The sequence below is a fragment of the Lissotriton vulgaris genome, chromosome 4_1 (assembly GCF_964263255.1).
Source record: "Lissotriton vulgaris chromosome 4_1, aLisVul1.2, whole genome shotgun sequence".
NCBI classification, from domain to species: Eukaryota; Metazoa; Chordata; class Amphibia; order Caudata; family Salamandridae; genus Lissotriton; species Lissotriton vulgaris.
Window position 1 is genome coordinate 2,058,737,714 of NC_141691.1, and position 27,703 is coordinate 2,058,765,416.

The 27,703-nt window shown below is 46.7% G+C and overlaps 1 protein-coding gene across 2 annotated transcripts in view; it reads right to left on the bottom strand.

Annotated features, from left to right (window-relative positions):
* LOC147724962 (E3 ubiquitin-protein ligase TRIM39-like) overlaps positions 1-27,703 on the bottom strand; it is a 299,690-nt gene that overhangs the window by 66,427 nt on the left and 205,560 nt on the right. For both annotated transcript variants that reach the window (XM_086966453.1, XM_086966454.1), the window contains 2 exons: positions 19,671-19,901; positions 18,520-18,542 (listed from right to left, as the gene is read on the bottom strand). In XM_086966453.1, the coding sequence (XP_086822579.1) occupies positions 18,520-18,542; positions 19,671-19,901 (254 nt within the window). The remainder of the gene's footprint in view (positions 1-18,519; positions 18,543-19,670; positions 19,902-27,703) is intronic.

Genomic DNA, 27,703 nt, shown 5'->3' on the forward strand with positions numbered 1-27,703 from the left:
TAGTGGAGCAGATGCATCAGGCACAAGTGATACCAGGAGCTTGCACTAGATATACTGTGCTTGTTGATAGAAGTGTGTGGTAATGTGGAAACAGATGGCACTAGGCCCTTCCCAAGGCTACATTATTTACTGCACAAGCACAGTTCTTTTTGTTTTTTCTTTGGAGTATTTTATATTATTAATACCTGTGGATTAATGATTTAAATGGTTCTATTCATAGGGGTGAAGGGGGTAGGACGTGCCCCTGGGTGCCAAGTCAAAGCACCTGTTATTGAAGGGAGGCTCCGTATGTGGGGAAAGGGCTACCTCACTCAACAGACAATCCGGAGTGGGCCGGGGAAGAGTGGAAGGGGGTGTAGCATTAAAGAAAAGGAGCGTATAGATAGCGGACAAACTTAGGATAATGGGCTATGTGGCACCAAGTTATATCCAGAGGCCAATGTGATTTTTGGCAGGCTCTATACTCTCAAGGGCTTATATGTAACTTTTCAACATAGTTTGTGCAATTGGAAAATAGAAATATGAGAGAACATAGCAGACTTTTTTTTAAGTGGTATAATCCGACTGACGAATGTCACAACTGCTGAAGGTAATTTCATGTAATGTTAATGGTTTTTTAAATGTACAAAAAAGAGGAGCCGTGCTAAAATGTCTAGAATCCTTCTTCCCGCAAGTGATTTTTTTGCAGGAGACTCTAACTCTCCCAACTTGACATTCCCCAAGAAATATGCCCAAGCATACCTTGCTTCGGCCTATGCTGCAGTGCGTGGAACGGGTATTCTTTTTTCTACAGAGCCCGATTGGGTGGTGGGCAAGGTGATTCGGGATGAGGGAGCCTGGTGGATTTGGATAGAAGGCGAAGTTAATGAGATAGCTGTCACCTGCTTAACTGCTATGGGCCAATCGGAAATGACTGTGTGGGCCTGAAACAGGTATATGACTTGCTGTTGAATGCGCATGGGTATATAATTATGGGAGGAGATTTTAACTTCATACAAGATCTGTGCCTGGATACCTCTAGCAAGGAAAAAAGCAATTAAAACCGAAAACAGACAGGCTTTTAAAAATTATAAAAGAGGATTTTGCCTTACTAGATCCATGGAAGGTAGATCATCCAGGCAGCTCTGAGTTCAGGTCCTACTAAGGGAGATTTAAAACAGCATCCCGTTTGGATTTTCTTTTTATAAGTATTCATCTTACAAGGGCAGACTCTCTGATTCTCTCTAACCCATTCTCAGATCACTCTCTAGTTTCCTTGGTAATACACACGCCCACCCCCAAGAGAAAAAATAACAGGTGGCATTTTGATAAAACATTACTGTCTGACCAAAAATGGATTGATGAAACTCGCAATTTCAATACGTGTTTTTTTTAAGAAAATGTAAAAACGGCACCAGGTTTTATGGTGTGGGAAGCTTTCAGGGCCACATTTAGGGGTCGGGTGGTGCCCTACAGGGCCAAACTTCACAAAAGGAGGAAACTTAAGATTGATGGATTCCAGGAAGGAGTGGAGCGGGCTAGGAGAGAACTTTTGGGTAGGCCAACCGGGGAACTAGAAGTAGAGGCACTCCAGCAGGAATTACTATGGGCAAAGGAGGAGTTCAAAAGGAAATTGCTGGGAGTAAAGCTTCTGGACAGAAGGCCCACAAGGAGAGCCAGCACATCAGCAAATTCCTAGCCTGGTCCACAAAAATGCACCAGAGCAAGCAGTCTATTCCACAAATTAGAGATCCCAGTACTAGATGCCTGGTGAATGATAAAAATGAAATTGCTGAAGTTTTTGTGTCTCATTTCAGTAAGATCTATGCGGACGTCCAGATAGTTAGCCATCAGGCTCTTGTGGACTACTTTAGGTCAGTCCAGTTTCCTACGACCAGCGAGGAGGACTGTATGCACTTGAGTGAACCAATCACAACAGCAGAATTCAGTGAAATCATTAAGAAATGGGAAATGCGAAGGCAAGTGGTAATGATGGGATCCCTATTGAAGTTTACAAGTTATTTTTAGAAGAACTCGCTCCGTTTCTGGTATTGCTATACAACCAAACAATGGCCGGAGTGGGGGTCTCAGATACATTTAAGTAGTCAGTTGTGATCTCTATTTAAAAAAATTATAAGGACCTGAAAGACCCAAGTTCTTACCGCCCAATAAGTCTACCAAATGTAGACTACAAGCTTTTTATGAAAATGTGGGCGAACAGGATTGTGAGATGTGCGCAATATCTGGTACACGCAGATTAAACAAAGTTTTTGCCTGGAAGATCTATGGCTGCAAATACTTTTTATCTGACCCAGGCCATCGATTAATTTTTTGCTAGTTAGGACGGTGCAGCCCTTTTAATGATGGACGCAAAAAAGGCATTTGATTTAGTGGACTGGCAGACCCTTTTCTTTATTTGGGGGAGTTTGGCTTTCCATGCCGTCTGATTGAGATGCTCAGGAGAATTTATAGGGGAGCTATCGCAAAAATCATCATACATTCTGTTCTGAGGAGGTGGGAGAAGTGGCAATAAGGTGGGGTACGTGCCCTCTTTCCCCCCTTTTATTTTCACTCTTTATTGAGCCACTAACTATATAAATTTGTTCTTATGTATCAATCCAAGCTCCCCTGGTAAGAATGGCTAAAATCAAGTTGATTGCCACCAATTTGATCCTGTATCTAAGCCCAGAGAAAAAAAATATCCAGAGAGCGCTGGAAGAAATCCAGGCGTTTATAGAACTAGGGGGTATGAGGTTAAGCAGTCTGAAACTGAGCTTCTCCTATTTAATGTATCAGGAATAGAGTTTTCCAGAAGAGTTACAATTTCTGCCTCTAAAACATATTAGATACCTAGGCTTGTATGTATTCTTCAACTCTTTCCTCTGAATTATGGTACAACATTTGATAAAATAAAAAATCTACTAGGAAGATGGGCACTTTTACCTCTTATCAATAATAGGCAGAGTCTCTTTGATAAAGATGTCGATCCTTCCCCTGCTGATATTGTTATTCTTAAATCTTCCTTTAAAGATACCAATCTCATATTTTAATGAATTGGATAAGGTGATTCATGAGTTTTTCTGGGCTAAGAAAAAACCTTGGATTAAGTTATCTATTTTACAATTGGATGTAGAACAGGAGCGTTTTGCCTTACCGCATTTAGCTACTTATTACCAAGCTGCATTACTTAGCTTAACAACTCAGCTATCGGCCCCTGATTTGAATTTTGATAATTTTCTAATGGATCTTATGTTAACAGAGAGTGCAATTAAGCTACCAGCATTCCTGCATACTGCAAAGCTACCCAAAAAGACAAGATATAAGATTGTGAATACACTCTTAAGCCGCATATAGCGGTTTAATAAAAAGTATAATATTCCATCATGCCATGCATATTCCTCTATTTATGACTGTGAGTTATGGGGCCTTAAGCTCTGGTAAAAGGATATTCAGCACTAAAATATGCTAGGTTTTCATAAGCTATGGGACTTTTACAATGGTGCTAATTTGTTGTCGTGTCATAAATCAATCTGAACCTCAGAGCTGCGATCTTTGGTTTAGCTTCAAGCAGATTACATGCTTTCTCTCGACCAATTATACAGGAATTAGGGTAATTTAAAAGCAGCCTTTGAGGTAAATGTAATTGGCATGGGTAGTTGGTACAGGTTACTACACCAGGAGTTGAATAAGAGCCTGGTGGAAACAATGCTCCCAAAAATTGCGCAGGAAACCAACTGCTGGTTCAATAGCCAGGAATGGCTACGAGTCTGTGAGCTTGGCCAGAGGACTTTAAGGGCTGCCAATTTTAAAAGAATGGATTTCCTTTCTAAATGGTTGGCCTATTATACTCCCTCCGGACTCCATCAATGGTTTCCTACAACACCGAGTGACTGATTTACATGTAATTTGCCTGAAGAAGGAGATTGGACACATACATTTTTTACTTGCCCGAGATTACAATACTTTTGGGAGGAGGTGTGATATGATATGATATGATAAAGGGGATTTGTAGAGCGCACGTTCACCAGCGGTTTCTTGGCGCTTAAGTGGAGGGGCTGAGGGGCACAGCAGTGTGACGGAATTAGTTGTAGGCTAGGGAGAAAAGCCAGGTCTTAAGTGACTTCCTGAAGTGGGCATAGGAGGGGAGAAGGCGGAGTTCTGGGGGAGGGAGTTCCAGAAGAATGGGGCTTGGGAGGAAAATCTCAGGCCACCATGCTTCTTGCGTCTAAAGAAGCAGAGGGACAGGAGATTGGAGCCGGAGGAGCGTAGGGCACCGGAAGGGACCTAATGGTGCAATCAGGAGGAAATGAAAGAGGGTCCCTGGGAGGAGAGGGCTTTGTGGATCAGGCAGCCCAATTTAAAAAGGCTGCGCTGGGCCACTGGGAGCCAATGGAGGCTCCTAAGGAGGGATTTAGTTTGGCTGTACTTGGGCTGGCCATGAATAAGCCTGGCTGCTTGGTTCTGGACGAGTTCGAGTCGGTGAGATTGGTACGTAGGTATACCAGCATATAAAGAGTTTGCATAGTCAATGCGGGACATGACTAGTCCCAGGGAAACCTGGACGAGAGCTTCACGTGACAGCAGTCTGCTAATTTTCCTAATTCGGCGCAGGTGGAAGAAGCAGACGGAGACCACTCAATTAATTTGAGACCTCATGGAGAGGTCGTTGCTGATGGTAATGCCTAGGCTCTTGACCGAATTGACAGGGGATGGAGGGGGACCAAGGGAAAGGGGCCAGAAAGTGGAGTTCCAGGGGTTACCTAGGGGCCCCGTGAGGACCAACTCAGCCTTGTCGGGGTTAAGTTTGAGCTGGTTAGCATTCATCCAAGTGCTGATGAAGGTCATGGTGGATTGGACGTTCTCAAAAAGAGGAGGGGGAGGGGTCAATGGTAAAAATGAGCTGCAGGTCATCAGCGTAGTTAAAAATGACCACTGATCCTTTCTGGAGTTCGGAGATCAGGGGAAGGATATACAAGTTGAACAAAAGGGGGGAGAGGGAGGAGCCCTGAGGGACTCCACAGGTGAGTCGTTATCCTTCTGAGGTGAAGGGGGGGAGGCAAACGGCTTGGAAGCTGTCTTGGAGAAAAGAGGTGATCCATCTCAGCAGAGGACCCCGGATGCTGGCGCTCTCGACCCGATCGAGGAGAACAGCGTGGTCGACGGTGTGGAACGCCGCAGACAAATCCAGGAGCACCAGTGCTTGTGAGGTGTTCTGATCGGCTCCCTTTCTGAGCTCATCATGGACGGCCAGCGCAATGGATTCAGTGGAGTGTTGAGGCCTAAAGCCGGCTTGGTGGGGGTCCAAGTAGTGGGCGGATTCCACAAAGGTACTTAGGAAATTTGCCACAAAGGCCTCCAGGATTTTTGCCAGGTAGGGGAGAAGTGAAATTGGGCGAAAGTTTAGGTTTGGCTTTATTTGTTGGTTTTTCCTCTGTAGCTGGTCAGGTTTCCATATATAGACAATGTGTTTTTTCCTAGCCATAGGGATAGCCAGATCTTTAATATCACAGAATTCGAGATCTCAGAAAATCCCTACATTGGCTCAGTGGCTACCTAAGCTGGAAAGGACCTATAGATTCAAAGAGGCCTACATGAAGAGGATTGGAGCTCTGCTGAGATTTGGATTGACCAGGGAGGGATATGTGGCAACCACGCAAACAAACAACACTAGGTAATTTAAATGATACGTTATATACATTTTACATCAACAGTTAGTAACCTCTACATGCTTCCAGAATAGTTAAAAGGCGGGTAGTCCCCAGGCGATAGCATGGGGTACAGAATCAAACTAATTATGAAGTTCCCCTTCTCAACAAATTAAATGAAATTACATAGGTCATTAAGGTAGGGGTTACCCTTTACTGCCGAGCTGCTATGTAGAATGCTGGTTTTGCACATCATGTAAAATGGTATAGGAATTTGCGCTTTTTTTTTTACACGTCCTAAATATGAGACTTGATATTTTATAGATTTTATCTTTTTCTGTATATCCTGTTTATCATATTTGTCGTGTACAAATGGATGATGACATTTTATCTATTTGTTGTCCGGTTTTAAAATGAGATTGGGGATTTTGGAATTTTGTCAGTTTCTTGTATCTTGGTTAATATGCCTGCTGTGTTTTTACGCTCAAAACAAAAAAGAGTGGAATCTTTGGATCGGTGCACCTTAGAATCTCTGAATACCCTGCACTTTCAAATACCAAAGATCTTGTATCTTGAAATCTTTGAAGTCACACACTATGGAACATCCAGAGTCATGTTCCGTGGAATCTCTGCATTTTTGCACCTTGTAATTTCTGGATCCTTATACGTAGGACAGACCCTTGAAATCTTTAAACAGATAAACATTTCACTCATTTACGCCCTGTATCCTAGAGTCTCTGGGATTCTGCACGTTAATTCTCAGGGTCCCTGTACCTCTGAATCACTGGGACCGGACAGTGGACTCACTAAAGTTCTGTACCTTGGAATTTATCAAACCCTGCACCTTGCAGGCTCTGATGTACTGCACCCTCAGGACTCAGAGGTCCTGCACACGAGGACTTGCACCTTAGGGACTCTGAGGTCCTGCACCTTGGAGTCTTTGAGGTGCTTTACCGTGGAATGTCAGAGGTCCTGCACCCTGGAATGTCGAAGGTCGGGCACCTTGGAGACTCTGAAGTCCTGCAACTTGGAGATTTGGAGGTCCTGCAACTTGGAATGTCGTAGGTCCTGCTCCCTGCACTATGGACCCTGGTGCAAATTCTGTTTATGGGCATCTCATTTTAAGGCTAAGACGTTTGGATTGACTACTTTTAAATGGCTGCTTCTAACACCTCCCAAAGATGGAGCCTCATCTTTTCATCATTTTAGAGTTACTGGGACCCTGCACACTGGACTCACTGAAGTTCTGCACCTTGGAGGCTATAAGCTCCTGCACCTTGGAGTCTATGAGCTCCCACCCCTTAGAGGCTCTGAGGTCCTGAACATTGGAGACTTTGAGGTCCTGCGCCTTGGGGACTCGGAATTCCTGCACCCTGAGGACTCTGAGGACCTGCACACTGTGGACTCTGAGATTCTGCAACTTGGAGACTCAAGGGTCCTGCACCTTGGATCCCTGGGGTACTGCACCTTGGAGTCTCTGAAATCCTACAATTTGAACCCTGCTGCAAATTTGGTTTGTGAACATCTAATTTTGAGGTAGGGCCTTTAGTTTCACTACTTCTTGCTGGCTGCTTCTAACACCTCCTTACGAAGGATCCTCAACTTTCTTCTATTTCTTGTTGCTGCTCCCAGGTGGTGTTCTCTGAAGTATCAGAGGATTAGGCCCTCTCTTAGGACCCAAATTGCTTTCAGATTACCATAAACTACATGCACCGGATATTCACTCCAGGACTTCTCCAATAGTGAAATGGTTCCTGGCTGGGTCTATTTTGGTCACCTCCTCGCCAGCTTCCTCTGCATCGCTCCCTTCACCTCATTCCATTCCTGTTCATCTGCCTTTGTCTCTTCTTCTACCTCTCTTTTCACCTCCTCTATCCTTCTGAATATGTCAGTCCCTATCTCTCCCCCACGCTTCTCTGATGCCAGAAGTGAGGGTTCTAGACACTTTAAGAGGTTTGAAGATTTATTTGATGCTGACTACTGCGGATGGTGTGGACTGAAGAGAAGTAATTGTGGGTCAAAGAAAGGTTTCTTACCACCAGAAGCAAATCTGAAGAACAGAGTTGGGTTCATGAGGAGTGGAGGAGCCCTTTGAGAACTGGAGAGATATTACAAAAGAATGATTACTAATAGAAGTAGGCACAAATTGAAAAAGTATTTAGAGGAATTAAAATCTACATTGAAGGAACAAAGGGCCTGATTTAGAACTCAGGAAATGGGTTAATCCAGCGCAATGGTGTTAGATATGCCATCTGCAAAAATCTAAATCCTATTCGATTCTATGGGATTTTGATTTCGGCAGATAGGCTAGTTTTCACCGCTGTGACGGAGTAACCCAGAGTTTTCCGCTGAGTTCCAGCCCTAAATCTGAGAATCTGCGGAACAGCGCAGAAGCTAAAAAGTTTTCGTTTTTTAGAATGGCCATTGGACCTATTTGTACCTGTATTTCGGACAATTTGTGAATCAGAGACAGGTAGGAGCCCCTTTCTGTGCACAGTGTTCTAGTACATGTAGTACATTTTAGTTCAACTGCGAATTTCAGAAGTTCAGAGTAGAATCTATTCCTTCATGCACATCTTTTTGACACTGAAAGTACAATTTATATTGTTGCCTTTTCTAACAAGCGCTCCACTCCACACATTTATCATTATTGAAACTTTTTTATGCTCTCACTGTGGCTGAAACTAACAGACACACTTGCAGTGTTGGGCAAGCATAAGACTATAAAAGTAGAGGTTTGCTTTCAATTTTAATAACTGCTCTAAAGTCTTCCCCTTGTGGAAGCCCTAGTGTTAATCACAAGCGGTTGAAAAGTGTTTCGGCACAGCCTTCTGAACATAAAGCATCTGTATACCTTTGTCTCAGCTTGAACAATTGAAGTACTAGTCTTTCTACTATACCCAGTAATCCAGAATTCCACTGTTTGTCTTCATGTATCTCCCATTTTAATTTCGAACATGCTACCCTTAGTGGGTGGAATGTTCTAATAGTCTTATACCCCTCCTGCCTTAGGATTTAACAGTTGTTACAGGCTGCTCCCTCATTATAGGCCCTCACCAATAGCTCGGACCTAAATCAATCAATCAATCAATCAATCAATCAGGTATTTTTGAAGAACACTACTCACCCGTGAGGGTCTCAAGGCACAGGGGGGGAGGCTTCGAGCAGCTCCGTGGTCATCAGATGAGCTAGGTCTTGAGATTCCTTCTGAATAGGTGCAGTGTTGGGCTTCATCTGATGTGAAGGGGGAGTTTGTTCCAGGTCTTGGCCATGATGCAGGATAAGGATCTGCCAACCGCTCTGACCCTTTGCATGCTAGGGACTGTGGCAGGGCAGAGGTTTCTCTGTAGGCGTGTGTGAGCAGCTTGAAGGTTATTCTTTTTTCTACGGGGACCCAGTGGAGGTGGCGGAGGTGTTGGGTGATGTGGTCATGTCATAGTCCGGTCTGCTGGTGATCAGTGTGTCGGTGACGATCTTCCTGGAGTCAAGGGGGGGGAATCCATTTGAAGGTCTTGCAGAGTATGCGGAGGGTGTTTCATCATGTGAAGGATACAGAGTTGATCTGGCGGTTCATGGTGACGTCGGGTTCCTTGGTGAGGGAGAGGATGAGCTGGGTGTCATCATAGAATGAGACTATGATGGGGTACTCAGCATCTGATATCTGTAGATTCGGAGAGGAAGGGTGGGAGTATTAATATTTGTATTCCACCTGAGGGGAAAAATCTAATCCAGTCTAAGGCGGTTTCCTGGATGCCGGCATTGTGGAGTCTGGAGGCTAGTGTGTAGTGGGAGATGGTGTTGAAGTTTGCTAAGAGGTCTAGGAAGATGAGGGCTGCTGTGTGACCTTGGTTTAGGATGGAGCGGATGTTGTCAGTGGCGGCTATGAGGGCAGTTTCGGTGCTGTTGTTGCTGCGGAATCTGGATTGAGAGGTGTCGAGGATGGTGTAGGTTTCAATGAAGTTCGCTAGCTAGGTGTTGACGACTTTCTCGATGACTTTGGTGGTGAAGTGGAGAAGAGAAATGGGCCTGAAGTTCTTGAGGTCTGTTGCGTTTGCGGAGGGCTTCTTGAGGAGGGGTTTGACAACAGCGCATTTCCAGTCATCGGGGAATGTGGCGGTCTCGAGGAAGCAGTTGACCGCTTGTCGTACTTCAGGTGCGATGATGGTGGCTGCCCCATGGAAGATGTGGGGCGAGTAGGGGTCAGTGGGTGCTCCAGAGTGGATGCCTTTCATGTTCTTTGTGGTGTCTTCTGTGGTGAAAGGGGTCCAGGTGAGAAGGGTTGGCTGGATGGTGTCGCTGGTGAGGTTGGGTGTTGGGTAGGTACTGTGGATTTGGTTGTCGAAGTTGTCATAGAGGGGGCGTGGCTAGCCGAGCAGCGAGATGGCCGCTCTCTGAGTGAGCTCCGCCGGCTACTTTTACTAATCCTTACCTGATCCTGTTCCTGGTGACTTCGGACCCCCATTCCTTCGGGGTTCTGCTCCTAAGACCAGGCTGCTCCACCAGCCCGAGTTTCGAGCGCGGGGGCGGCTGCCCTCGGAAGCAGGACCGAACTCCGTTCTCACCGACCGGCGGACTGATCCTGTCCCCAGCCGGAAGTTCCTGCTACTGGGCGTCGCTGGGCGCTGTGGGCCGCGGCTGCATAGGCCCTGACCGTTCGAGGACATCCTGCCGGGGAAGAATATCGCGCCACTACAGGGGCGCTGCCGGAGGCGGATTGCGGCTGTTCCCCCGCTGCGGCCGCCGACGGTTGCATCTGGTGCGTGGCCACGGGGAGGAAGCGGAGACCGGAGCGGCTGATCGGGTGCTGTTGCGCCGCGGTGGGAGCGATCCCGCGGCTGCCGGAGATCGCGCGAGCGCCGGCGGCGCCCGGTGGGGGACAGAGTAACCGCGCCTGCACCATCCTCGCCATTGCAGTGCGGGAGCGGAGGTGAGCGGGTGCTGCTGCAGAGCTGGGAGTTTCAAACGGTGGAGTACACTGGTGAATGGACGCGCCTGGCCCCCCCGCTGCTCTAAGACACGGCAAACCTCAGCACCACACGCTTGAGCGCCGACTTGCAGCCCTGATCCCCTGAAACTCTTGAACTGCACTTTCTTAGGTGGGTACCCGACCATACTGCCAGCGCCCGCCATTTTGGACCGCGTGTAAGCCCTGGCTACGCGCGGACGACTTTACAGCGATTTCCAATTAATGCTGAGTGGAAGTAGTCTGGAGCGCACTGGCAACACCTGAGCAGCTGAGGTCACACAGAGCGCTTGATAGCTGAGACGCATTGAGGCGCTGCCCCACTACGGAACTGGGGGATTACTCTGTTAGCGGCGATGGGGAAAAATGACGCCAAGCAGTCAAAGCTGAGCTTTGATAATAGAAAACCGCCAAAGACGACGACGGTGGAGACTGATGGCGGCGCAACGTCGTCGCAAGGGGGTGCCCAGGACATAGATTTTGGAGCCCTCATCATGGAGGTGAGAACCAGCTTGAAGAGCATTGACGCCAAGCTAGACAATATGGCGGCACAACTCGAAACCGTGAAGACGAAAGTGGACACTCACGAGAAAAGGCTGGACTGTCTCGAGAATAGACAAACTGAGTGTTGTGAATTTCAGCAACAGGCCAAGAAGCACATCACGGCACTGGAGCGGGAAATGGACAGCCTGCGCGCCAAGTCGGACGATTTGGAAGCGCGTTCCAGAAGATCCAACGTTCGCATTACAGGCATTCCTGAAACTACAAACACCGGGAAGATGGAATCGTATGTGTCAGACCTACTCCATGAACTGTTTGATCCGGATCTGTCCCCGGTCTTCACGGTGGAGAGGGCGCACAGGTCCCTTGGGAAAAAGCCCCCGGTGGGCGCCCCACCGCGCCCAATTCTGGCTAAATTGCTCAACTACCAAGATAGAGACGTCATTCTACGCCTGGCGAGAGAGAAGGGTACAATCACACATCAAGGGAATCACATTTCCTTCTACCCGGATTTCACCCCACTGGTACAAGCGGCACGTAAGGAATTCCTACCGGCGAAGAAGGTCCTACTGCAAGCTGGAGTGCCCTACTCACTCTTATATCCGGCGAAATTGAAAGTCCATTACGATAACACCTCTCATTTCTTCACTGACGCCAAATCAGCCCTCAAATTTGCCAAACACATATGTGCTGGGGCCAGGAGAAAATCGCCACGACTGGAGGGCGCCTCGGAGCAACTCAGCGACAACGACTGAAACCTCTACAACGCTCATACTGCACGGACTCTGAACTACTTGTCCCGCTGGGGCTGGGGGACCTGATACGGTCTTCCGTGAAGGTATGCTCCTGCTGGACTGGCTCCTGTTGGGTAAGTCATTGAGCCGCCTTTGTGCTACCTTTTGCTGCAAACTCCATACCTCCGCTGGGACATTGGTTGACTCTGTCACTGGTGGATTACTGGAGGGGGGACGCTGTCGGGTCCCAGGGACATAACACTTTGACTGTAGCCACCCTGTGTATGCGGGGGCGTTAGCCGAGCACGCCACGCCTCATGGGGTGCCTCCCTTTCTTGTTGCTGTTGGGGTACTTCCACGCATTGCGTGCAGACTTTTGGGTTCTATCACGACCTGTTTGGGGGGTTGCTGAGGGTGGGGGGTGGAAGGGAGTTAATCCAAAGTTGCGAGTTCCTGTTTGTATTTGGTGCAATGTACTACTACGATTACTTATGTGTTCGCGTGCTCAGTCTGCAATTATGGCGTCTGGATGCCTGGGGGACCTCATGGGGCGGGGATGTGGGGTTGGGGCTTGTTCCGATTGGGTACTTTAATGGGGGGTATCAAACTCTGGACTTGGAACATTAGGGGCTTGGGGGACTACAAGAAAGCTCGCTTACTGCATGGAATGTTGTCCAGACACAATGTAGATGTATGCTTCCTTCAAGAAACGCATTTGAATGTCGCCCCATCAGCTCGACTGAAAAATTCCAGATGGGCACATGTTTATTCTTCCATCTATTCCAATTATGCGAGGGGGGTCGCCATACTCATTCGTAGGGGGCTGGATTGGCGGGAGTACTCCCAGGTGCGGGATGAGGAGGGTAGGTATGTCCTGCTGCATGGGTCATTACAGGGGCGACAAATTGTCCTAGCTGCAGTCTATGGCCCCAATGTGGACGATCCGGATTTTTTCAGGAATGTTTGGGCGAAAATTGTGTTACTGGACTGTCAGTCGGTGGTGTTGGGAGGGGACTTCAACACTGTGTTGAATGATGACATGGATCGCAGAGGCGTCAGCAGGCCGCAACACACTAGAACGCGCCAGGCGATATCTGATATAATGAGTGAGGGACTGCTGTCTGATGTATGGCGTGCCAGGAACCCGGGAGCGAAAGTGGGGACCTGTTACACCTGCCATAAGGATGCATGGTCGCGGCTAGACTTCTGGTTGGTGTCTCCCGAAGTCGCGACATGGGTTTCAAAGGTTGATATCATGGCTAGATCTTTGTCCGACCATGCTCCATGTATGTTGGAACTGCACCCCCCAGGAGCTACACATAAGGCATTCCAGTGGCGCCTCCCTCCACACGTGCTCACAGACCCCGTATTCGTAGAAGAGATAAGAGACGACATAACCAATTACTTTGCTGAGAATGCGGGTTCTGCCTCATCTGAGGCCATTGTGTGGGATGCCTTTAAGGCTGTCATCAGGGGTCAATGTATAGCGCGCAAGGCAGGGGTGCTGCGTACCATCAGGGATGAGCTGGCTAAAATAGAGGGGGAGTTGAAAGCCCTGGATGTTGAGTTCAGTTCTAACCCGACGTTGGACACTGCAGGTGCTCTAAAAGCCAAACTGCTGGCCTTTAACGAGGAGGCGGAGCGGGAGGTAAAGTTTCTAGGGAAACAAGCAGAAGCGCGCAGGTATGGGGAGGGTGATAGGCCAAGCAGGACCCTTGCTAGACTGATAGCTCCCCGCGCACAATCACATTTTATACACGCTATCTATGATGCCACTGGGCGCCTTGTGGTGGGCCAGGAGGCGGTGTTGAGCGCCTTTGCAGACTTCTATGCTACCCTGTACACCTCACGACAACCCACTACACCGACATCGCTGCGAGACTTTCTTGATTCCATAGCACTAGTATGGTTCAACAACAACCATAGACAATACATGGATCTCACTGTCACAGTACAAGACATCGCCCAGGTGATTAAGAGTATGCCGGCCAATAAGGCTCCTGGTCCGGATGGACTGACCACCTCCTTCTATAAAACATACGTAACTGAACTGGCGCCGAGACTACATTCTGTATTTGTCGAGGCTCTAGAATTGAATTCCCTCCCAGACTCTATGCGCGAGGCTCTGATTATCACGCTCCTCAAGCCGGATAAGGATGAACAGCAGCTAGACTCCTATAGGCCCTTGTCCCTTATAAACGTTGATGCTAAAATATACGCAAAGGTCATCGCAGATAGGTTACAGCCGATGTTGCCTATGATTGCGCTCCCAGATCAATCTGGCTTCATCCCTGGACGCGCGACCTCGCATAATCTCAGGACGATCTTTTCGGTCCTTCACTATTTACACCCGTCAGTACAGGCAGCAGTGGTGTTTCTAGACGCCACCAAAGCCTTCGATTCATTGGAATGGCCCTACCTCTTCAGTGTGTTAAGACGGATGGGTTTCAGTCGGAACTTCGAGACCCTGATAAAACTTCTTTACATGGCACCAAGGGCCCGGGTGAGCGTCAATGGTCTTGTCTCTGAGCCATTCAGTATAACACGAGGCACTAGGCAAGGCTGTCCCCTATCGCCGCTCCTTTTTGCGATTGCGATGGAGCCGCTTGCGGCCAGAGTCAGACAACACCACACTGACAGGGGCATCGGATTTAGTGCTAGAAGCTTACTGATCTCGCTATACGCGGACGATGTAACTCTGTACGTCCTGAATCCCAAAGATAACCTGAGCCCGCTACTCCGGGAATTTGTCCGATTTGAGGGCTTAGCGGGGATATCAATTAACTGGAAGAAGTCAGTGGCCTTCCCCCTGACGGAGAGCACTGAACGCCCCGCTCCTGACTACCCCCTCAGTTGGGAAACGGAAGCTGTCAAATATTTGGGCATCTGGATTAGCCGAGATGTGCAGGAGTTGTGGTTGATGAATTTCGGTAGGGCGGTGGACTGGTTGGAGGGGAAGGTTGAGTTCTGGAATAGACTACCGCTGTCTCTAGTAGCGAGAATTGCATTGGCTAAAATGGTAGTCCTCCCCAAATTCTTGTATTTGTTCGTAAATGTGCCACTGCCTATGACAGCTTGCTTCCACGCCCGGGTCCGCTCACTGCTGCTTAAACTGGTGTGGGCTGGAGGTCAGGCCAGAATCTCCTGGGACCTACTCACGCTTCCGCTCAAGCAGGGGGGACTTGGTGCCCCAGATTTGAAACTTTATGCCCTTTGTGCACAAGCCCAGTTCCTGCATTTCTGGGCATTCCCTACCCCTTTCCAGCCACATGTGGCGGTGGAACTGGCCGTGGTCGCCCCCTTGCCATTACGAGTGGCACTGTACGGTAAAGTTACGTGCCCGTCGCGCGAGGTAGACACTGTGGAGATGGTCCGCTGGTCCTGGCGCGAACTTCAAAAGAGAGCCGGTCTCTCCCTGCTTTATGCACCAGCTATCCCCCTGAGGGGCAACCCGATGCTGCCGTGTCTGACAGCCAGAGGCGACGTCCTCACTATCCTTGGTAAGCGGCTTTTTACCTTTGCGGACTTATATCCGGATGGTACTTTTTTCGAGATGCCTGCCGAGGGAGCCGATCAGACCTGCTCATTTAGTGACAAATTGCTATTTCATTCCCTTAGGGAGTCTTGCAAACAGATAGGGCCGTGCTTCCCGGAGGAACCCTGCACACTTGCCGCCCTCCAAAACTTGCTTTCACGGCCTTCCCCCAAGAAACTGGTGTCCAGGTTATATAATTGTATGCAGGAACAGGCGCCGGCGACGGTGGCCGCGGCCAAAACTGCTTGGGCTGAGGACCTGGGGGACGAGCTGCCAGACGATGCATGGGAGTACTGCTGTGCACAACTTACAGCCCTGTCCCCAAATTATCGTCTGCGGCTTATCCACTTCAAATTCCTACATAGATACTACCGCACTCCGACTCTACTACTCCGAATGGGTGTCCGCGAGGATGCCAACTGCTGGAGATGTGGAAGTGCAGAGGCGTCCTTTCTTCATATGGCCTGGGACTGCCCCAAGCTGACTACATACTGGTCAGAGGTCTTCGCGGCCATGAATCAAATCACCCAAAGGGAGGACTCACCTTCCCCGCTGCTGGGTCTACTGGGGTATGTTAAAAACACTGAGCCCTGCGATAGAAAGCTGCATGCCTTACTCCTTTTGTATGCCAAGCGACAGATCGCATTGCACTGGGGCAGACCGGCCCCCCCCTCGCTTGAGAGCTGGATTAGAGACGTGACTTACGGCCACACGCAATTAACGCACTATTGGGAGACCATGCCCACTGCTTCCAGACCCTCTGACATATGGGGCCCATTCATACAGTGGACCGCAGCACGCCAGAGCTCTGACTCCCCAGGTACCTCACGTGATACGGTTGTTTCAGACGACATGGGCTGAGGGTGCGCACTGCGTAGGTTGAGTATGGTGATCCCGAAGTCCCGCGCTTACACTGACGAGCCCTGACCGGACACACAATGTGCGACTACTGCCCACGCTGACTCGGGTCGAGCCCCTGGCCACCCCGCGCCCCACTGGAAGTCTTGTGTTCTAGCCTCTATCCCTAACCCCCTCCCCCCCACGTCGCCCATACTCCCCTAGTCTGTACTTATCCGGACCAGGTATCCTTACATTCTCGCCCTGTCTGTGCTGGCCTTCTACCTACATGTCCTGAGGCTGGCCCATATGACCTTGTTGTGGACTGTAGTGTTGTGTGGATGTTTTGTCCATGTACTTGCACCTCTGTTTGTTGTGTTTGGTTCAGCTTGCTGGGGGGGTTTGTTGGGAGAAAAAATGGTGCTGACAGACACATCCTTTTCTTGTGCAGTTGTGACGGGGGATTAACCGCTACTTACTTAGGAGCGGCCTCGTTGGCCTTCAATATCTTTCAAATGTCGACAGCACTATGAGAAAAGTAAGACCGTTTACTTGCTGAAGTGGTACCGCGTATGCTCACAATTCTGTTGTGTTTAATGCTTACATCTGTATGTTTTGCCCGGCTGGGTGCAGACCACCGGTCTGTCTCTCAATGATCTCTGTATGAACTTCCTGATAGCGGCCTGCCTCCGGGTTGTTGGCGTGACGCAGTGTACATCTTCCCTATCATTTGTTCAAAATAAATGTCTTACACCAAAAAAAAAAAAAAAAAAAGAAGTTGTCATAGAGCGTTTTGATCTTGTGGTGGAAGAAGGAGTTGAGTTTGTTGCAGAGGTCTTGGGAGGGAGGGAAGTCAGTATTTTTACTGTTGGGCCTGGTAAATTGTTGTATGATGGCGAAGAGTTCCTTTGAGCTGTGGGAGTTGGAAAGGATTCTGTCTTGAATGAGGTTTCTCTTAGTTGATTTGGTAAGTTAGTGGTGTGCCTGGTTCAAGCCATGTAGGCAGATCTTGCTTCTGTTTTTTTTTATTTTTCCTTGTTTTCTCCAGTCATCTGCAAGATCGCTTGGATTCTAGGAGGCTGTGGTGAACCAGGCAGCTTTCCCGTTGTGTCATCTGGCGGAGGAGGGGTAAGAGTGTTGGCGCAGTTGGAGATCTATTGGTGGAGGTTATTTGCTGCTCTGTTGGCATCTGTCATGTTAGGGGGAGGAGAGCAGCTGAGGGCAGAGGTGAGGTGTTCTTCTGTGATATTGTCCCAGTTTCTGCAAGGGAGTTGTGGGTGCGCTTGTGTGCAGTGGGTTTCAAAAAGGAGAAATGGACGCAGTAGAGGTCCGTCCAGAGCGGTTCCATGGTGTGACTAAAGTGAATGTTGTTTCCTCCAGTGAAGGTGGGGGTCACAATTCTGTCCTGTCGTGTGGGTGGGGTTGGAGATGAGTTGCTCCAGTCCAATGTTGGTGAGGCTCTCTGGGAGGGCAGTTGTGTTGGGATCACTGGGGTTGTCTAGGAGGAATTTCAAGTCTCCAAGCAGTATGTAGTTTGTGGAGGCAAGGGTGAAGGGAGCGATGCAGGCTGCAATGGCATTGGTGAACAGGGAGCAGCGTTGGTCCAGGTCTCTATAAGATAGGCGACGATAGGCGAGTCGGTGTTGAGGAGGTCCCAGAGTTCTACGGTGTGTCTGAGCAGGGTGAGACAATGAGGAGGATGCAGCTCAGGGGCTTGTTTACTGTGGCATCTCGTGGGTTGGGGGTGGCTGTCTGGGTCCGAAGGCGGGTGATGGTGCAGCAGCAGTGTCGTCAGGAGAACAGGCCTTGAGAGGTGCTCAGTGGCGAGAGCTGGCAGTTGTTGTTGTGTCCAGGGTTCAGTGTGTGGAGAGTGCTGGAGTCGTAGCAGCGGGGGACCAAAGTCCCTGGCGCTGGTCGCTGTCAGGTCGTGGACGGGCGCAGACAGGCTTTGAGTTTTGAGTACTCTGGGACTGTGGTAACCTTGATGTATTTTCTGTAGACAAAGGTGCTTTTCGTGGACACCGTCGTGTTTCCCTACTCTCAGGGGGTATTTTCATGAGAATGGGAATTTGAAGAGCCTCAAGGTTGATTTTTGAAAACTCAAGTAATGTTCTTGAAAAAAAACAGTTTGCAAAGACTGTGGGTGTTTTGAGAACAAGCTGTGGGGCCTCAACAGTGAATGATGGGACAGTAGTTACAAGGTGGTCTTCATATAATAATTGTATGAGGTGGTATTGCTCTGGCAGCAGAGTGGATTTGTGTGAGCCACATTGCAGCCAGACCTGCTCCGTACACGCTGAGAGGAGAACAATAAACCAGCCTTACCTGTCCAGGGTGCTTCTGATATCCTGCAAAACAGATGAACAAGAAGGAGAACATCAGTTTCAATGACAGATTTTAACTCTCTGGCAGCAGTGTAGATATAAGTTGTACAGTTCAGGGTAATATAACCACACATGCAAGTATCTCACCCAAGGAGACACTAGGGTGACGATCCGGCAACACAACCCACACAGTTTGTGATATTCTGAATAGGGTCACATGACACAGCACAGTTTGTGATAACCCAAATGCGCCCACAAGATAACAGAGTTTTTAAATTCAAATTGAGAGCAGACGACAGTACAGTCTGATATATTCTGAAAGCTTCATGTATTATAGTCAAGAGTTCCTGAGATCAGATGGCATACCTGCTAAAACTCTTGCATCACTAGAAATAATTGGTGATATACCAGAGAAACAACTAGTAACCATACTCAAAGTATACCACGCCAAAATACTTCTAAAGCTCTTATACAGAATTAAATGTACACCTGTAAATAAAGAAGAATTTTGGATAAAGCACAGGATAAGACCCTGAAGCCTCTTGTTTCTGTTAGAAAACGTCTATCCATGCAAGCTGCAACACTAGAACTGTGTATAACCCGTACTCAGGAAAAAGCTCTATGGTCTCCTATACCAGGGGGTTTTCACTCAAAATAGGAGGCTATTAATACTCTCTGAGAAGTGGTCACGCTTAAACTGGAAAAGCTTCAGTCATTAAATTATGTTCTATGTAAAAATGTGGACTTTGCTCTGAACTGTTCTAATTTGAAGAGCAAATTATGAAATGAATGAGCTGACATAAATCAAGTTAGGAAATCTTTAAGACCATAAGGTCTGGATAAACAGCACTGATTACTAGAAAGCATGACACCTATTGTTGATACAGCTGTACCAAAGTATGCAGCCATATTTCACAATGTTACTGTTCTACAGAAAACCTTCTTTCTTTATCTGTGCACACATGGTTTGCCGTTAATTAAAATAAGGGAAGGTGGGACGTGCTAGTGGGACTGACCAAAACTGCAGAAACGGCAGTCTAAACAAGTTAATGCTCACTCTATTTATTTAAGTTTCATTAATAACCAAATGAAGTAGAAATGTATCACATGTGTTAATTTAATGATATTTCAGCTTAGGAATAAAATTCTCACCTTCAGGATATCCCATGCTGGCCCCTCGCATTTCTTCTCTAGATCTGTTATCAGGGCATTAAGAGAAGTGATTTGATTGGACAGTTTGGAGATATTTGTATTTTCTTCCATGGTATTTGTCTTCTCCATCTCCTCCAGTCTCTTGTGCAGTGTCTGCTCTTTATCTCTCAGGAGCTGGTGCAGCTCTTCAATATCAGGCGTAATTTTCTGCTTCTCAGCTCGCATCTTGTTCTGTCAGCATCAAAGAAATGATGGTTAGGCTCTGTGAAGCTTTCAATGAGCACTATCATATGTAGTGTACAGGGTGAGGAGGCACAAGGCATTCTTACAGAAGCCCACAACACTAGGGCTGGTGCCATATTTATGGACGCAGGTGGTGCTAAGCTAAAGCTATGCTTGAAAAGGGTGTTTTTTTGCAGCTGCACAATCTTGCTGCCTTCCCTTCTATTTGTGGCTCCCACCTTCCACCAATTGTTGAGGCGTGGCCCGTGCAGGTAAGAACGTTGGCAGGCTGGAATTCAACATACGACGACGAGGGATACCTTAATATAAAAAAACGTATTTTTCTTTTTTATTACTCGCTGAGCCAACGCGCATGCAACGTCTGCGAGACTTTAGTAAGGCGCTTTTAAAAATGCCCCCAAAGGCTTTTCCAGGCGGATTGCCTACAGTGCATGTGTGTGGGGGCGTGCCCATCGCACACCATTTGGCAACCTGTGAACCTCTATCCGCACTCATGCTGGTTTTCTTGCAGCCGGCATCAGACTTCAAACACTTCAAAGGAATCCGCTCCCTTGCCCCCGCCATTTCTGGCTTTTCATCTCTTCCTCCGCATCGCTGGCTCGCTCTGCACATTTTACACTTTTTTGCTTGTGTTCTGTGAAGTGGGTGCACACAGAGAAAATAAGATTAATTTGCTCTATGCCAACTTTGCAACCAGAATCATGTTTGGTTTTCAAAATCACTACCTAATTTTGGAATAAAAGTTAAATATTTCATTCAAAGTGCGTTGGCAACAGTTAAAAAAAAATTGCTTTCTGGCATTAGTATTTCATTAGATTTGTGGATTCCTTGGTGGCCGCACGGATCTGGCAATAGCTTACCAGCCACGAGCTGAAATCCTAATAGCGTTAGGGGTGCCATTAGGCTGGGTACAGAAATGTGTAATGTATGCCTTCTTTCTCCTACTGAAGAAACCAAAGGTCTTTCAGAAATTCAAGAACAGCCTGCAGTGACAATTTCCCCATGTGCGTTTCAGCACCAGCTGTACACTACTTCTCTTTTCTCAAACAGTCGATTTTATTCGGTACCTGTTTCTGGGTCGTTTTTTACTCAAAATACTTGGTAGAAGGAGGTGCGGGCGTTTCCAGTCCTATTGCCCATCCCTCAGCATTATTTTAAACTTTCTGGAAAACTACTTCTTTTTTCCTTAGATTAATAGAACCGCAAACGTTTAGCCTCCTGCAACTGTTCGAAAAACCTCCAAGCTACCTTAAAACTAGAGGAAATGACTCAGGTACTGTTACTACGCCCTGACCAGGTGTGTTTGCTCCTTGTAATGTCAGGAGCTAGAGACAACCTACCCTATTAGGGCTACATAAATCCTTCATTCATTCGCTCATCCAGTCATTCCTTCATTCACTCACTCCATCATTTGTTTATTTATGACCAGTTCATGTCCTTCGTCAGGAGTCTCAAGAGGGTAGGATTTAAAGTGGGCAGGAGCCAAACCCACCCGGATGCTGAAGTCCTGTGAAGGCATGCCAGGTGATGTCTTGGCTGTCAGGTAAGAGGAGGAAGTGACTCCCGCTGATGACTTTCATAATATGTTTCGACTGAAATGGACCCCTCATTGCAGTTGGGTCTTAATCAGGTGCATTCTTGTTTGATACATCATAATTCCATGCCTTTGGACTCTCTTCTTTCTTAAGAGAAGGGCTTCCCGGTAGATGTAATCTCTGATGAAAGAGTCCCTGGACTCTAGACCCTGCTCTTCCAAGGCGATGCTCTTTTGAATGGGAACATGGTGTCCTGCAGTGTCTCTCCTGCACCATACTTAATGTCATGTCAGATTTCTATCCCAATGAAGAAACCACTGAACCCATACCGTTTAATACTGTCCTACCTCCTCGACTACGGAACTCCTGCATACTCCAGACATACCACGTCCTTTGGGATTCTACCAAAACCGTGCAGACCCTTCAAAGTTAAGAAGCTAATTAGGATCCTGCCTGTAGGCCAGTAGTCTCATTAGTTTATAAAAGGAGAGAAAGTTGAGGTCAGCGGTCAACGCTACCTTTCTCAGAAACACCACAACACTGAAGTATGGAAAACGTGCATTAAACAAATGCAAGCCAACGAGGCCACATATCAACATACATACAAACAAGTAAGGAACTTAGTCGCACGCGCCTGGCCTACGAGTGCCCCATAGCGCCTTTTGTGACTTTGCACATCAAGTTAGTTTACATATCGGTGTGAATATTCCCCAGACGTTTAACCTATTGAATTCTGCCTGATCAGCAGATTGGTAGGGCCGGCTTGCCTTGTCATGTTGTAAGAGACCCGCACAAGGAGCCCTCATGCTGGCCTCCCATTAGTCGCCTCCCATTCCATTCATCAGTTGCACCAGGGGTCTCCTGTGAATCTATTTGTAGAAAAAGCAAGTGGAAATCTATGTTTTTAAATAGACCAATGTTGCTTGCACCTGCTGCTGTTGTACTCCACACTTGTTCTCTACTCTGTAGCCACGCTTTGCACTCGCTTAGGACTTTTTATCATAACTTTTTTAAAATTCTCTAATGTTTTTACGGTTTTAAAATTCTGTCTATGTTTGGAACGTCTGCAGAAGTTGCATTATTTATTAAACACTCGGGGATGGGCCATGGGTGGGGAAGGTGTTATTTGCTTGCCTGATAGCCAATGGCAACCTTTCTACGTCACAGGTGGGCAAGCCATCTCTGTAGTGTAGTGAATCAGCCCAGTAACATATTGCGAGTTGTGCAGAAATAGTTTGGGCGGTGAAACAGCGAGGACTTTGTGCCGTTCGCTCATGATGTCCCATATCAGCTGCAAGTAGCTCTCCCAACCATGATGGTTGCTGTGCATTCTGGTACAAACATGCACTTTTGCGTGTTCCGTTGTGTGCCCAGAAATACAAGTACCAGCATGCAATGGGAAGCACACGGCTGTATGAGCTTTTTATAGCTGACACGAAACAACCTAAAATGTGCACTGTGTGTCTGAAATTTGAAGTTAGAGGGCCACACTTTCAAAGGGAGTGTCTGGTCTTTGAAGTGCGATTTTTAAAATAAGACGCGCTGCCGGTTCCTCGTGTTTCAAAGGCAGACACCTGTGTGGAGGGTACGCTGTACTTTGTAACCCCCAAAGGGGCACAGGGCACTGGCGTATGCTTTAAAGCATGACTCACTACTTGAGTAGACCTGGCAGGGCAGTGTATCACTTCGTTTTACAAAATATTAAAGAGATGAAATGTTTCTTTCTGTGCCTGTCATTGAAGTTTTGTCGGGGCTTTCCTTTGATGACCCCTCCCTCGCCGAGCCATGCGCCTTCTGTATCCAACACCCCCGACCACTCTGCCCCTTTGAAGGTCTGAACATCTGGTTTTTATAGCTTTAATGACTAGAGGACGTCCGAGGCCCCCACTGGAAGCGGCGCATTTTTTATTAGGTTTCGCCTGTTTTTTAAAACTTGTTTTGCTGCGATCTGCGCCAGGGAAGGCTCAGTGACTCAGCCTCCTGCTGTCAAGTTTCTGTTTTACTTTCTTATGGAGTTGTATGCAGGGTTTTATCTTCAGGCTGTTGGTTCTGTAACAGTAACTAGGAGGCTTCCTTCTAAACCGGTCTGAGGTGGAAGCAAATGTGTTTCCTGGCACATCGCTTTATGTCTCTGTGCTCCAGTTTTAATATGTCGACTGGCTTTGGAGATTACAGAAAAAAGCTAACCGTCTCGCAGTAATCAGAGCTATATAAAAATTAAAAAACTTCTGTTGTGTCTATGCCTTTGAGAATGTTGCATTGTGTGCACTTTTTGTTTGCCCTTTCTTGTTGTTTTGAGACATGGAGAGATTACACTGTTTGCCCAGAGTTACAAGATGTTGAGCGGAGCCGACAGTCAAACATGCTGTCCCAGTTACAAAGTCGGCAGCTCTGCTCATTAGAGCATACTCCCTCGTCCAGTTACTCCTCCTTTTATCTGTCTGGAAATACTTACAAACCTGACAGAAATGTCAGACTTCAGACTACAAGCAGAAAAAGTGCCTTGAATGCATGGGCATGAGATAAAATAGGTCTTCCAAGGGCCACAAATAATATATTCTTAAGCAGGGATACGAAGGGCACTGCGATGCCTGGAGTGAGCGCATGCTGTTTGTACGGAAATCATACTTAGCCAGTAGCATAACAGAGGTCATTCACTGTACTAAGGCAGTTTATCAGCTTTGCCAGGTACTTCACCCCAAGCACCATGTCACCTCTGAACTAACGTCTCTTATTTTCAAACCAGCCTTTCAAAATTCCCATGTGTGGGCATTTTCTTTTGTTACTTGCAGGGCAATATATACAGAAACGCGCAATAAACTGGTATGAATATAAAGGCCTGGCGTCATCTAATCTGGCGTTCAAACTTGTACATCGCCTTGGTATAACACTATGTGCTGCCCTGTGTTCTCACTGCAGCACAAACCTTGGTTTGTAAACAGGCGGTCACAGGAAGAAAAAAATACCACTGTCTAGGTGCTCCTAGCTCCTTTTAATGGTAGGGAATCTCCCCCAACCCTGGTGTCCGGTGTACCTTCTAAAATATTTTCTCTTTAACTGCCTGGCAGGTTCAGGTGTATGAAGCAGAACTCTGGCATACATGTTATGAAAAATGCATCGTAATATTCTGTTCTTTCAAGTAGGAGGGCGGAGTCTCCATTTTAACTTGACTCCAAAGCAACCCCAGCACGGAATTAACACAACCACACACACAAACACACACAACCACACGCACAACCACACACAACCACACACACAACCACACAACACAACCACAACCACACACACACACAACCATACACACACTCAACCAACCCCACACACAACCACACACACAAAAACACACAACCACACACAACAACATACACAACCACACTATCAGTGCACACTTTCACCAGGCTCAGAAACCATCAGTCGTCAGTGCACAATTTCACTGGGCACAAACACCACCAGCCGTCAGTGCACGCTTCCGCCAGGCACACACCACCAGCCGTCAGTGCACACTTTCACCAGGCACACACACACCACCAGCCGTCAGTGAACGCTTTCACCAGGCACACACACACATCACCAGCCGTCAGTGCACGCTTTCACCAGGCACACAACACCTGCAAACCAGATCAGTTCATTTAACGGCACGAAATATGATGATTCTTGACTTACTTGAGTTCTGCCTTTTTAACAACTATTTTCTCTTCAATGACAGCTTTTACTTACAACTCCAGGGCACCGCAATGGGTGAAAAATTTGCACCCCCGTATGCCTGTCTCCTTATGGGAGCAGTGGAGCAACACTGGCTATGGCAAGAGAGACCGGAAGATATCGCCGACAACATAATCATGTTGGGGCGATATATAGATATATCCTTCTGATATGACAAGGAACAGAAAACAAACTCAGAACCTTCATCAAATCTCTAACACCTAATCAGTGGGGCATTGACATTACATACAATATCTCAAGAAGAGAAATACAATATCTGGATTAATCGATCTATGTCGAAGATATGAAGCTGCACACTAAAATTCATAGAAAACCAACGTCATCCAATTCTATTCTTCATGCCTCAAGTAGCCATCCCACACACACAATCAGGAATATTCCGGGAGGCTGATATAGACGGGCCCGAATGAACTGCAGCTCAAATGAGGAATACAAAATTCACTCGGACAATATAACACAACGCCTCACACAAAGGGGCTATAAGGAGCCCAAATAAAATTCTTGGAAACTGAAAGATCAACACTGTTACATAAAAACCAACCCAAAGAAAATAAACAGGTTATCCGCTTTAATAACCAATACAACAATGGTCAGTATCACATTCGCAAATCGCTAAACAAACATTGGCACCTCTTGAAGTACAATCCTACAATAACCTCTGCAATTCATGAGAAACCACAACTAGGTTTTTCTAGGAGCAAAAACCTGAGAGACATTCTCTGCCCCTCCTTTCTGAATATCAAGCCAAAACCTAAAACCTTTTTACAACAACCTAGGGGTTTCTTTACTTGCACCAATTTCTCAATATGCAAACTTGGTAAATCTAGGACAAAAGAAGTCCTCATCAATGATCATTAATATAAAATTGAGGATTTCATCAACTGCGAAAGCACCAACGTGGTATACTTGATAACATGCCCGTGTGGACAGAATTATATTGGAAGCTCAAGCAGACCTTTGAAAGTACGCATTCAAGAACATTATCGGAACATCCATAAAATAGACACACGACAACCTCTGGTTGACCACTTCTTAAAAACCACGCTCATCAACTGAGTTTCTCCTTTGTAGGTCTCAAAAAACTGAAATCACATAAACGTGGTGGAAATCAAGAACTGCACCTACGGAGAGAAGAAAGCTCTCTGATCATCAGAATGGACACAGTGGAGAAAGGACTGAACCAAGAACATGAGTGGCACCACTGGATTTAAAACCAAAGACTGTTTTGAGAATTGTATCACCATTCCTAGCATCCCAAGTTCAGACAAATCAGTGTTACTTTAAAAAACATACTACCATCTAGATCTCTCTAAATAAACCTTTCTAATGGTTAAAAACCATGATCATATATGCCGAACCAAAATAATTACTTTAGAAACCCTTGAAAATATTTGAGTGTGCATAGATAATAATACAATCTTGGAATGAGCAAATCCCACTAAAGATATACTATCTTTTAAATCGAGTGGCCCCAAAAATGACATTGCTTCACTAATCCTCAATATAAATACAAAATTAGGGAGGTGCTAATAAACATAAATATAAGATCTATGTCTTTCCTATACTATGTTAAAGGACAAAATGTTTTTTTTTAGCTTCTGTTGTAATATCTAATCATCCTTAGTGATTATACTAGACTAACAACCCTAAAACCTTACCCCTCTGTTTAAACTCAAAATCGAAACATAAAACCCTTCCAAAATGGCCGATCGGCAAGCAACATTGTAAATGTACTACTGAATGTCTGCCTTCTAAGTTTCCTACTTCGAAATATGAGCCGTTCTAAAATTCGAATTGATCCTCAGTTTTGAAAGGGAACATAAATGTAATATGTTAACGTTCCCTGATAATTACACTATTTTGAGGCAAAACACACTAAACCTTGGAAAATCTGTTGAACAACCATGTTAACTTCTTCATGGACGAACTTCCGGGTCATCTGACCCAAATAAGCGTGCATACACGTAGGATTCTCCACTATGGGACCGCTCCATTGCGTTCGGCGCCTTACAGGGACGCTCTGATTCTTCGGGAGATTTAACTCCAAGTAAGTCCTCCCAAAACTTAGAACTCTTTTGCACTTTAAAATCGAGTGCGCTCACAATTCAGTCCCGTTTCTTAGTCCCTTTTTGTTTTGTTATAGTAACACGTACATAGAGTAGCCACAAATTTGACTCGCGCTATGCGATTACAACGTTTGGCTAAAGCAAGCAAAAATAAATAAGGACGTTTAAAAAGCTAACTGCTTTACTCCGCCTTGACAATAGGAACAGGGATATTGCAAAGTGTTCGAGAATAGCTACTTTGGCGCATGAGCATTGTATTGTTCTAAACAAAAACTCTCAGTTTTTCTGGAAGTTTTAACTCCTAGTAAGTGCTTTTATTATTTATTTATTTAAAGGTTTTGTAGAGCGCGTAGTAACCCTAGAGCATCCCAGCGCTAAACCTGAATCTCAGAGGGTTTCAGCAATTGAGGGAGTTATGGGTGAGGAAAAAGGAGGGTCTTTAGTGATTTCCTAAACTGAAGGAGAT